The 13337-nt window shown below is 53.2% G+C and overlaps 1 protein-coding gene across 2 annotated transcripts in view; it reads right to left on the bottom strand.

Moving 5' to 3' along the window:
• Positions 1 to 13337, bottom strand: part of PHACTR3 (phosphatase and actin regulator 3) — a 205860-nt gene that overhangs the window by 43044 nt on the left and 149479 nt on the right. For both annotated transcript variants that reach the window (XM_036901853.2, XM_036901852.2), the window contains exons 6-7: positions 11633 to 11807; positions 10585 to 10832 (exon numbers count right to left, since the gene is read on the bottom strand). In XM_036901853.2, the coding sequence (XP_036757748.2) occupies positions 10585 to 10832; positions 11633 to 11807 (423 nt within the window). The remainder of the gene's footprint in view (positions 1 to 10584; positions 10833 to 11632; positions 11808 to 13337) is intronic.

Below are 13337 nucleotides of genomic sequence, written 5' to 3'. Positions count from 1 at the left end.
GTCTCTTCATGAACCCCACGCTCGGGAGGCTGTGTTCATCACTTGTTTGTGGTAGGCCCAAAACAGACATAATTTGCCAGCCAGGGGTCATTTTTCTGCCATTAGCAGTATTGACTAGTGACACCATGGCTGACATTCTCAGCCTTGTCAGGTTACCTGGGAAATCAGGACAAGTGATGGCGAACGACACTCACGTTAACCCTCACTCACACAGATAAAGACCCTCAGAATTGGGTCCCTGCCCACACGCGCATGCTGGGCCCCAGGTGGCCCATGCCAGCTTTAGTGTCCTGAGCATACCCACCTCCACCAAATCTGAGATTTTTATCCACCTGGAGAACTCTTATTCATGCCTCAAAACCCTACTGAAACCTCTTCTGTCCTCCCCCATCATTTACCCACCACCTGTCCTGCTCCCAGCCTGGTGTCCCCTCATCTATCACTCTTTGTCAACTTGCATTATTCCTGCCTGCTTGTAAGACTGGAATTCCCCCAAAGCAGGAATGGCATCTTTTTAAAACCTGCCTGTCCTTATTTATTTGCTAATGACAAAGAACAAGCTCACTGTGAAAGCTCAAACAGTATAGACCAGTAGGTATCTTAACTGCCTTAAATTGCCAATAATCCCTTCTGCCCTAAAGGGTTCAGTGATTTCCCCCAAGCATGGTCCCCTCTCCCAGTCCCATTAACATAGAAAAGTACGGTGGGAAATAGGTGGGCTCCCACTCTGCTTGGGGTTGGGGGTGCACGGAGGTTGTGAATCCGCACAGCCCTCCTGATGGTGGTTCAAGGGACATGCCTACAACCTGGCATTTTATTCCTAGGACTCTCCCCCAGAGACACCCACAGAATTGTCTGCAATGGGGAACGGATGAGGCAGATGTGTCCATATCAGGGACAAGGACACCGACATGCACAGAATCCTCTGTTTTACAAACACAAGCACCCCAGCCCTGCCGACAGACCCCGACTGCACGGACTCGCCGCCTGCCCCCCGCTCCCGGCAGAACAGCCACCTGGGCCCTGGCTGCCTGGCCTCTGTACACACAGGCCGGGGCTCCGCGCGGGCCTTGCTCCTGAGGGGCGCCGGCCTCACACACAACGCCCCCTCCCCCGGATGCCCACAAACGGTAGGTTGTTCTTCCCAAAACTGTCCAGGTAAAAAAAACAGTAAATAAATAGAGTAGTACTTTTATCTTTTACCTTGTATAAAGTACAAAGTAAACATGACCCAGGAAGTCCCCCTGCTGGTTGGGTCTGGGCGAGCAGATGCCCCGGAGAGGCCGGCAGGGGTGAGCACCCATGACTTCCCACGGGCGTCCACGTCTCGCTCCACCTCTCGAACTTGAGCTGGAGCCACAGAGGCTGCGGGGACCCGGCCTCCAATGAGAAGGCCTCCTGGGGGGACACAGCCCAGGTCAAAAGAGGGCAAACAAATGTGCATTCATGTGTGTTTTCACTTCTTGATTGTTTTTAAGTTGAAATGTTTCATACATGTGTATATCACTTTTAAAAGCCAAACTTTAATCAGTTATTTTGATTAACAAAAAATTAACTCAATTACATGGGGAAAGAGATTTTTGACCTTCTCTTATTCTTCCTTCCTTGCAGAATATGGTTTGGTGTGTGTGCTGGGCGGGAGCACGTGTGCATGTGTTGGCGAGTTTACTTGAAACAGGGAACAAAAACAGAACTTGAAAATGACTGTCCCCTCACGATGCGCGGACGCACTTCACACCCTAGGGCTTGAGCATTCTGCTTAACGTCTGCGTCTGCCTCCCACATGAGCCGCACCTGACACATCTGGCCTTGGACTGACCCCCTTGGGGGCGCTCCCCGCTCTCTCACCGGGGTCTTAAACAGCGAACATGTGCATCAGGGCTTCTCAACCCCGGCGGCCTCTCCCCCAGGGCACCAGGCAGCGTCAGGATACTTTTCTGGTCGTCCCTACTGCGGTGGGCTGCTGTGGACACCAAGGAGAGTGAGGGCCATGGACGCTGCTTCAACACTGCACAGTGCACAGGGCGCCCCCCACAGGGAACTACCTGCCCCCCAGGGTTAACAGTACCAAGGCCGAGGAACCTGAGTGCACACACACCATTATGCACGCTTGCCAGGACACCTGAGAGCAAAGTCCTGGGAGAGAGAGCACGGGTTGGTGTGGCCACACCAACAGTGCCCGAGAAGACCGCGTCCCCATCCCGGGTGTCACCGGGTCTCAGCACATAGTTTCCCAACCACGGGCTGCTTTGGAGTCTGAGGTGCCAGGGCTGCATGCTGACTCTGCGCCTCTGCAAACTCAGGCGTCTCTGAGCTCGGGTTTCCTCATGCCCTCTGAACTTCACTACACCCACAGGACAGTGCTTGGGAGTCACACCTCATATATTACTAAGAGGATTTCACAAGCCAGCACCCAGAGCTGAGCTCAGCCAGGGTCCAGTTACCCCTGGGTGTTGTTACTTTTCTCATCGACAACCTGGGAAGTACTCACTGCTAATACAGTCAGCAACGCAAGATCCCTGTAGCAGGAAAACAGAACCAGGCATGCATGCGGGGTTTGGGGACGGCTGACTGGGACACACGGTAACACAGCAGGTAGTATTAGGGCAGGAGTAAAGCGGAGCAGTGACCCCTGTAGTGTGTGCATTTAAGCAAAAGCCTCCTGGACAGTCCATTCCCCCTCCTTCCTGGAGACCAGTCAGCCACCACGCCCTGTGTTTACAGCAGGCCTGGTGCCTGCAGGCAGTGACTGTGTCCGGGATGTTAGGAATGCGGGATGCTGAGGTCCATCACTGCACACTGGGCCTCAGGATCTGGGGCTCCAGTAAATGGGGTTCCTTGTCTTTTCCTGGGGACACTGAGGATGATGGCCACTACGTGAGCAGCGCTGGCTGCTCAGCAGGCCCTGGACAGCCTGGCCAGGGAGGCCCAGCTTTCACCCAAGAGACACAGACAAGGACGCAAGGGCCCTGGGGTCTACACGCAGCAAGCAGGGCCCGAGGGGTCCTCCCACCCATCTGGGACAGCAGGTGCCGCCCGAGGCCTCCTCCGGGTTTTCCTCCCCCATTCAAAGGGCCCTCAACCTGTCCTGCCCAACAGGCACTGAGCAATTGTAGAATTCCCCTTATCATTGTTCCATCCTATAAGCCATGCCTGACAACACAAATGTATTGACTGCACTTCCGACGGAGAACAAACGTGTCTGTTTGCTGCAGGGACATCGATGCTCTTTTTAAACTAACAAATTGGCAGAGGGAACAAGTAACAAAACAGCTAGAGAACACTGACAACACAGGAGCTGAAATTCATTCAGATCCCAGTTACACTTTGATCACCTGCGGTGATCACGTCATCATTCCTGCCCCTCCCTGAGGAAGGCAGGCATCATGGGGAGTTATTGTTGCCGTGCCACCTCACAGAGCACAGACTCAGGGCTCTGGGGAACCCCCCTAACTCTCATGTAAGCCCATTACACCCCCACTTCCCAGATGGCATAACTGAAGCACAGAGAGACTAAGGTCAGATCACAGAGCTAGAAAGGGATGCACCCGGACAGGTGGAGTCGCTTGACCCGCGCACGTGGAGAGGAAGGCGCATCTGAACGCAGCCAGCAAACACCAAGGAGCTCCCCCTGCTACAGACTGAAGGTCTGTGTCCCTCCAAAATTCACTTGTTTGAAAACTGATCCCCAGGGTGATGGACACAGGAATTAGGTGGGACCTTGGGAGGTGCTTAGTTCATGAAAGTGGAGCCCCTGGAGGGTAACAGAGACCCCAGGCAGCTAGCGGCCCTCTCTGCTCCACCCCGTGGGAGACAGTGAGGCGGCGGCCCTCTGCTAACCTGGAAGCAGCTCCTCACCAGACACCAGCTCTGCCGGCACCTTCATCTTGGACGTCTAGCCTCCAGAACAGTGAGGAATAGACGTCAAACTATGTGACGCAAAACCTGACAGAGTCGCAAGGAGAAATAGATGAATCCACTATCATAGCTGCAGACATCAACACCCTTCTATCAGAAAAGGACAGATCCAGCAGGTGGAAGGTAAGGACGTAAACTCAACCCCAGCACCATTAAAGAACGATATGACTGACATCTCTAGACTACCTCGCACAACAAAAGAATGCACATTCATCTCAAGCTCACATGAAACATTCACCGATTTTCTGGGCCATGAAACACACCTTCATATATTAAAGAATACAGATCATACAGTGTCTGCTCTCAGACAGACCACAGTGGACTTAAACTAGATACCAATAACAGAGAGACTATGGAAAAACCCCCAAACACATGGAGATTAAACAACATGCTTCTAAATAACACATGGGTCAAAGAAGAAATCTTCAGAGAAATTTTAAATATTTTTAACTAAATCAAAATGAAAATACAGCTTTTCAAAATGTGTGGAATACAGGAAAAGCAGTACTTAGACAGAAATGTGTAGCATGGGATGTGTATATTGTAAAAGAAGATCTAAAATCCATAATCCAAATTTCCACCTTAGGAAGCTAGACAAAGAGCAAATTAAATCCAAAGTATGTTGATGAAAAGAAATAATTTGTAGAGCAGAAATCAGTGATATTCAGAACAGGAAATCAATAGAGAAAAATGAATGAAACCAAAAACTGGTTCTTTGCAAAGATAATAAAATTGATAAACCTCTAGCCAGGCTAAGAAAAAAAGAGAGAGGGCACAAATTACTGATATCAGAAATGAAAGGGTGGACATCACTCCAGATCCCATGGACACTAAAAGTAAAAGAAATTGTATGAACAACTTTATGCCCACATTCGATAACTAGATGAAATGCACCAATTCCTTGAGAGACATAATCTGCTAAAACTCACACGATACACAGATGATCTAAACAGGTCTAAATCCATTAAATAAATTGAATCAATTAATAACCTTCCAAAACAGAAAGCACCAGGTCAAGATGCATTCACTAGTGAACTCTACCAAACTTCCAAGAAGTTATACCAATTCTCTACAATCTCTAGCAGGGCATATAGAATGCTAACTCACTCTATGAGGCCAACATTACCCTAATGCCAAGTCCAGACACAGAGATCCCAAGCAAACAAAACTAGAAACTAACCTCTCTCATGAACACAGATGCAAAAAGCCTCAAGAAAATAGCCAACATTTAAATTGTAAATTTTAAGTATTTAAGTCAAACTTAAATGTGACAAATTTAAATTAAATAATTACAATATTAAGTTAAATAAGTTTCAATGAGCACATTATCAGGAACAACTGGACATCCCCAAGCAAAAAATGAATCTAGACACAAATGAACCTAGATTCTTCACAAAATGAATCACAGGCCTACCTGTAAAATTCAAAACCATAAACCCCTCAAAAGATAACATAGGAGAAAATCTAGGTGACATTGTCTATGGTAATCACTTTTTTAGATAAAACACTAAAGATAAGATACATGACAGAAATAATTGATGAGCTGGACTTCGCTGTAATTCAAAACTTCTGCTCTGCAAAAGGCAATGAAACGAGAATTAGAAGACATGCCACAGACTGGGAGAAAATATTTGCAAAAGACATCTGATAAAGGACTGTTATCCAAAATACACAAAGACTCTTAAAAGTCAACGATAAGAGCACAGCCTGATTCAAGAATGGGCCTTAACAGACGCCTCACCAAAGAAGATACACAGATGCAAGTCAGCCCATGAAAAGACGCTCCACATCATGTCATCAGGGAAATGGAAATTAAAACTAGACACCACCGCACACCTATGAGGATGGTCCAAATCTGGAACACTAACACCAAGTGCCGGTGAGGATGTGGAGCAAGAGGCGCTCTCATTCACTGCTGGTGGGAATGCCAGGTGGTGCAGCCACTGCGGAAGACACTCCTTGTAGTCAAACCATTAAGCCAGCAGTTGAATTCCTCGGCATTTGCCCAAAGGAGTTGAAAGCTTATGTTCAAACAAAAACCTGCATATGGAAGTTCACAGCAGCTTTGTTCATAATTGCCAGAACTCGGAAGCAACTGCGATGTCGTCTGAATGATGCCCACTATGTGACATCTGGAAAGGGCAGAACCGCAGAGGGTAAGGAGAGCAACGGCTCGCAGGGGTTGGGGAGGCGGAGGCAGGAACAGGCAGAGCACACGACTTCTAGGGCACTGGAAGTTCCCTAAACGACATTATAATGATGGATATATTCATCTAAACCCACAAAATGCACCTACCAAGAGTGAACCCCAATGTAAGCTATGGGCCCTGGGTGATAATGTCCATGTAGGTCCACCAGCTGTAACCGAGCACCACTCTGGCGGGGGATGCTGGTAATGGGAGGCTAATGAGGCACAGGGCAGGGATGTATACAGAAATCTCCATACTCTTAATTTTGCTGTGAATCTGAACTGCTCTAAAAAATTTGTTTTCATTCCCCTTTGATGGACTCGAGAGTACTGTCGATGTCCTGTTTTCACCTGGCTGCACCCACCTGTAAAGGTGCCCGTGTGCGTAGGCATGTGCACACGCCGCAAGTCTGGCATCCGATCCCGCACGAGGCATAAACAGCTTGTTACATACTTCTCTGCACTGATCAAGACACTGCCCTCGCCCTGCATGGAAATCCCACTGTCAGACTGAGACCAAAGCCAATACATCTTTCACTACAACACAATCAAGCAGGATGGCCTGCCAGCTGATTCACAGGGCAAACTGCCTCAGTGGAACCTCCACCACCTCCAGAAATCAAATCCTAAGGCTGATGCTTTCGGTGCTGGGTCACCAGAGAATTCAGACTGACAGGAAGCTCGATAAAGATTTCCTCGGAGTGTCGGTGTGAGGCAGGACAATGCCGCAAGGCTCTGCCAACAGCATATTAAATGGATAAATAAATAACACTGCAGTCGCATGATTAATAATTGATGAAGGTACTGCCTGGTGCTTCTCTGCGGCAACATCAGAGATCTACAAATGACACACCAGCCCTGACAGCGGGAGCAGGGTTTGAACTCGAGAGAAACAAGTATCAGCTGATCTTGTCACTGTCCTACCGGCCAGAGCAGAACACTTCCATGGGCCTTTGCGAGGGTGAGTCATTTTCCCCCAGAAGTACCGTTTATAGACTTTCTCTTAGACCGATATTGAATTTCTTCCTCCAAGCATTTTGTCTTCAAGATTCATAACTTTGAGAGAGTTATGGGCACATATGATAACATCATAAAAGCAAAGAACCTGCTTTCTGCCCTGGATTTCAGGGGTTCAGGGACCCCAGATTATATGCCCTGGGTCTAGGCTGCAGGGGCTCAATCTGCAGATGGTAGGAATCTCTAATATGCCTGCTCACATATCTCCAGATATGTTCCTAGGGTTCAATGTGAGGCTTTGAACTTGAGCCCCAAACACTGGTGTCCACAAAAAATCTGCAGAGGGGATGAGGGGAGGAGGGGGGGGAAGGAAGGAGGGGAGAAGCGGAGACGGGGAGGAGGCTTTGCTAAGAGTTTGCAAATAAAGTAAGCTCAGCATGCTCCCCAGCGCAGTGAGGTGTTGAGCCTGGGCGTGTCAGAGACAGAAGTTTCCAGATGGAGCCCAACCCTCCCTGCTCTTGTCAGACCACAGCCAAACTCCACATTCCCTCAAGGATACCAAGTTTTAAGAGACAAATAACAGACTTGGGTTTGGTCCACATTCTGGGAGAAACCAGAGGAGAAAGGGTTAATGTTCCGCCGCCCGGCCAGGCTGGGCATGAGGGTCCTGGGCCGACACCTCCTATTACCCAGGGGCAGCACCTCCTTTTCCCCTGGTGGCCTGCTCGTTCACCTGGCTGGAACTGCCTGTGCAGCCGCCCCCAGCTGTGGGCACAGCAGGAACTACTGGGTGAAGCCCTTGACCTCCCAGTGTCTACATGCTGGGGGTTGGGGGGTCAGTGCAGGACCTGGCTTCCTGCATGAGGCGGGGTTTTAAATGCAGTGGAGCCACCCCCCCACCCCACCCTCCATACAGTGATGACAGTCCTGTGGTTGGAACACAAGAGGAGCACTGGGGGCCTGGGGCTGGGCCCCAAAGAGCATGGGGAGGGGACAAGCCCAGGGTGACAGGGACAGGCTACAGGGGTCCTGATGAAGACGTGGTGTTCAGTCCTTCAGGAAGCCACCGGAGGGGTCCGAGCAAGGGCGGATGTTATCACCAGCTACATGGAGACCTGACCAGAAGAGGGGTGCTGGCAGGGACAGGGAGGCCCATCAGGAGGCTGACTGAGGCCAGGTGGTGAAGGCTGGACCCCCATGGCAGGAAGAGAAATAGCCAGAACCTGGGTCTGCTCCAGGGAGGATTCAAGAGGACCACGGACACCTGTACATCAGGCACAATGTCAAGAGAGCATCGAGGTGGCTCCAGGCCATGGGAATGTCAGAGGGACCTTCTACAGGGATGGCAAACAGTCCAGGCTCGGAGGCAAAGACTGAGAGCTCAGATCTGAAGACGTAAGGTCGGCAGTACCTCCAAGACCCGGGGTGGACGTGCTGAGTCAACGAGTGACTCCTGCGCCCTCAGGGGACCCAGCAGCACCGCACACGGCATTTAGGGCCATTCACTGAGCAGCTGCATATGACTCCCGCTTAGAGCCAGGCACCGAGGATGGCGTGGCACCATGGTGAGCAACCGGTGCCACGGACAACAGCCAAACACAAACTAGATAATCAGGAACGATCAGGTAACTGATCGATTAGCAGGGAGACAGACAACAGTCAGATGGTGACCAAAGTCAGTGTAAAGCCGCGGCTGCTGCCCAGCTGTGCAGGGAAGCTCACGGCATTGTCCTGCGAGCCGAGGACAGGGGGACTCACCCGATCAGCAAGGACATGGGGACCGAGACAGGCGGGGGAGGAGCAGGGCGCCAGGTCCTTGCTGCTTCCTACAGCGGGTCCCATCCCAGGTGGGGCACCGGCTTGGCGGCACAGGGCCCTGGGAGCGGGTGGAATGGGGTGACGCGGGGGGCTGCTGGCTCAACGAGAAGAGGAATGTGATGTGCCATCAGGAGCATCAGTGGAATGATGGTCCCAAAATATATGCACACTCAGAACCTGCATGTGTGACCTTAGTTGGAAAAAGATGTCATTGTTTTTGCAGATGTGATTAAGTTAAGGATATCACAACGATGGAGTCACTGGGATCATCCTGATGGGCCCGATGTCCAATGACTGGCGTCCCTCTAAGGGCAGGAGAGGACATGGAGAAGAGGAGGACCACGTGAAGGTGGGGGCAGAGAGCAGAGGGACGCAGCCCCACGCTGCCCCTGGAGCCGGAGGGAGCAGGATCTAGTGGGGAGGGCAAGGCTGCCACCTCAGTGCGCAGGGCAGCCCCCAGTGCCCGAGCGCTGAGGCTGAGGACCCCGCTCTACCCTGCCACCCTGGCTTGACCAGCCGCTCTCAGACGGACCCCATAGAACCCCATCTTGCAGGAGGTGGGTGGGTGTTTAAGGGAGAGTGCTCCAGGGCTGGTAAGTTTGGGAAACACTCAGCCTTCATCCCCCAGACATGCTCAGGACCCTCTGACCAATGACCGGAATCTGTGTTTCTGGTTCAACATTCAAAGTCAACCTGTTCCCAACACACGGGTCACCTGTGGCCCTCCTACACTGCAGCACGCACGGCCAGACATGCTGCACTAGGAAGAAAAAGGGTCCCTGGGAACGCGAGGTGACGGCCAGTGCCTGGCCCACGCCCAGCCTTTCCACCTGGTCATGGCACCTGCTCCGCATCCCCTCGGGAACAGCCAGGACCACGGCTGGTGCAGCCCCTCCCCATCTTCCACCAACACCCAAGGAACAAACCACATGCTGAGCCAGGTCCTGGAGCTGTGCAGTGACAGTCACCATGAGACCCTTCCAGGAGAAGGACAGCAGCTCAGCCGCAACAGTAACGGATGTTAAAGGCCAGAGGCACGTCCAGCACTGACCCCCAGCACAGCCTGCCCCAGGTGTGCAGTCCACCCTCTCTGCCCCGGGGCTGTCCACAGTGCTCCACAACCCTGAGCCCCAGGGTCACAGGTAGGACAGAGCAATCACCCTGATGTTGAGAACAGTCATGAAGACAGATACGCAGCCAGGCTGCCCGGACCTTTGAACGGCAGGTCCCAGACAATGTGCTGTCACACTGACGCCAGTCCTGAGACAGCCACTGCAGTCACCCCTCTCTCCTCCTTGCATCTCATCTTGTTTTCCTATGAGCCTTTTTCCTCTATTTTCCAAACACCGGACATCTGTGCACCACCTATACTACTTCCTGCTACGTCACCCCAGGCCACAGTACTCTCAAAGTTACCCACTGAGCCACGTTCCTATTTCCTCTAACACACATGAAAATACATGATTATCGGAATAAAACAGGCTGACCTGGGCATCTCCTGATCTGTACCCTGGGCCTGTCTGCGTGTGCCCTCTGTTCTTCCTCAGAGGAGCCCCTTCCATACTCCCAGATGCAGGCCCTGGGCCTCATGCCCATTCCATGCCAGGGCAGCAGTGCCCCTTCTAGCCCGGGCTCCATGCCAGCACCCGCTGGCCTCCCTCCGGCAGGACGTCCCCACACGGCAGGATCCACCCTCTCCTCACCAGAGATGACGGAGTCGTTCAGGGCCTCTTCATCCTGATACACAAGCAGGTCATCCTTGAGCTCAGAGTTCAGGACCAAGTTCTCCTTGTTCTCCTCCGACTCCTTAGCCGCAGTCCGCTTGTTCTCTGAGGCCCCGTCGAAGCTCCACGCCTCCTCCCGCACCTTGCCCCGCTCCACGCTGGACGTTCTCGACAGGCGGACATCCACCTGCTTCCTTGGGGACCCTTTACCGTCCCTTCCTTGAAAACTGAATCAGAAAGGTCGTTCAGGTTATGCATCCTCCCCTTCACCTGGAAACCCAACGAAATTGCCTTGGGGGCATATAAATGGCTACTGCAGACAGCGCCCAGCACGCGCACGTGCCCAGCTTCTGTCCTGAACACGCGGGGCGGGAAGGACCAGGAAGAACACGCGGCTTTGAGGCCAAGGCCCATGGCCATTCAGAAAGTGCTGTTTTGAACAGCACAGACATGCGCGTAAAAAAATCTGCCAAAATTTAGTGCTGCAAATGCTCAGGACATCCAGAGAACAGAGAAGGAATCTTATTTGTCCAATATTTCTGCCAAACCATGTGTGTTCCCTTATCTGCTTTGCCCTCCAGCACTCCCTTCCCCTTCAGTCTATGAACCACCACAGACCCAGGAGAGAAGAGTAAGTTTAAGGGTCAGGCCCACTTACACTTGTGCCTAATGAAAACGTGAAGCCTTCAGAGCCCCAGGACAACACGCTGCTACTCCCTGCTCGTGACTCCCCCCTGCGCTGCTCCCACCTGCCCTGGGTCCTCTGGGGAAATGGGGGCTTTGAGGCTGGATTCCCAGGGCGCGCACCTCCCATCTGGTCCCCCCAGGAACCTGGCAACCAAGACCAGCTGCAAAGCCCGGTGAAAAATGAAAACGTAGGGCTCCTTGTTCAAACACCAAGACTTTCAAGACAGTGACAGCGGAGTCCTAAGCCAGCCCGGGCCCCTGGTGACAGCACAGGTGCACGCCATGAGGCTGACCTACATGGTCTGGCGCACAGGTCTCTGGGCCAGGGGACGGGCCTCACCTGTCCTGCCGGTGCTTGGTGGCCAGCGCCCTGTGCAGCTCCTCGATGACGCGGCTGGGGGGCAGCGGCCGGTGGACGGTGGTGAGATGCGGAGACCCTGTGGGCGTGGAAAGCTGTCCACGGAGGGGAGGATCAGTGCTCTTCCCAGCAGAGCCTTGGAAGAGGGCAGGCAGGCCTGGGATGTGAGAGGGGCCAGTAAGAACGTAAGTCTATGGGGGATGGGAGGAAGGGCTTTGCTGTGAGATGCGAGCCCGGGGGCAGAGAGGATGCATGCCCCCACCAGGCAAACCCACTAACATCCTGTCCCAGATGCTGTGCCAGGACCCCCCCCACAACAGACAGTGCCCACCCCTGTCCAGCTCCCCTCCACCCGTGGGGAACCCCTGCCAGGGGCTGAGCTCCACAGACGTCGGTGCCGGTGAGCTCCCTGCAAGGTCTCAGGCCCAGAAAACCTTCCTTTCCGCTTCTCTAGTAACCCGGCTTCCGGAAGCCACACTTGCTTTTGTGGAGCCCAGAACAATTTCCCCAGCTCTGTGGCAGCCACTCAGCCCAGAACCCCCAACCCCTTGCCTTGGCCCTCGCTGATTCCCCGCTGCACACATTCCCGCCCGCCTCCACCCCTCCCTGTACCTCGCCCTGTGGGGGCCTCCCATTTACCTGTGTGTGTCATCCGGGCTCGCAGCCCAGCCCAGCCCAGCCCAGCACCCCACCAGCTGGCCACACTCCTCCCCCTGGCTTCCTTTCCCCCACCGTCCCCCTCATGCTCTTTTCACTCCAGCATGTGAGGGTCTTTCCAGCCCCTGAAGGCACCAGTCTCAACTCTGAGCCTTTACAGGGGCTGTTCCCTCTGGCCAAAATGCTTTCCCCTTCCTCTTTCTGCCCCAATGTCACTTCCTCAAGAAGACCTCCTGCAAATCCCTATCCCTAGTTAGAGACCCTGAACCTGCCCTGTGGGACCCAGGGCAGCCCCGACACCCCTTTCCCCCCACTGGGAATGAATTACTTCATTGGGTCTGTCCTGTTCACCCAACTTGGAGCCTCCTGGGCTCTGGCAACCAGTTTCGACCTGCTCCTTGCCAGCTGTGAGACCCTGGACAAGTCCCCTAACCTCTCAAAGGCTCAGCCTCCCTGTCTGTACAGCAGGCCAGCAGACCCCGGCAGGGCCAGCAGGAGCCTGCAGCGGGCACAGGGCCCGACAGCCATCAGGTTCCTGCTCAGGTTCTTGCCCCCAAAGATGTCTCAGCAGAGGCAGTCCCACCTGGACCAGCACAAGCGAGTCACTCTCTTTTCAGCCCCAACAGGGGGATAAATATAAACCACTTGTACTCCCTTCCTGATGTAGTGCTAGAATGCAGAGTGTCAATAAAAGCAAAACCAGAAAGAAAGCGGTATGTCTCATTGCAGACTTGCTATTTAGCTTTCCTCCTGGGCACCTGCTTTTGCTGGACACGGCGGGGTAACAGGGAAGCAGCCCAGAGCTGCTCTCACAGGCTGCCAGGCCAGCTGGGAGGGGCCAGGACAGGAAAGCAAGCAAAATGGTTTCAGGGAGCGAGCGAGCCAGGCAGGCAATTGGCCTAGAGCACCTGGGGCAGGCGGACGGCTGGGCACAGAGGCCAGGTGAAGCTTCTCCACACAGGGGACATCTGAGCTGAGTCCCGCAGGATGGGATGGTGCCGGCTGTGCAAGACGTGGTCAGGAAAGGCAG

The sequence above is a fragment of the Manis pentadactyla genome, chromosome 5 (assembly GCF_030020395.1).
Source record: "Manis pentadactyla isolate mManPen7 chromosome 5, mManPen7.hap1, whole genome shotgun sequence".
NCBI lineage: Eukaryota > Metazoa > Chordata > Mammalia > Pholidota > Manidae > Manis > Manis pentadactyla.
Note: the sequence above shows the minus strand (reverse complement) of the source record. Positions and strands in the feature narration are given on the sequence as shown.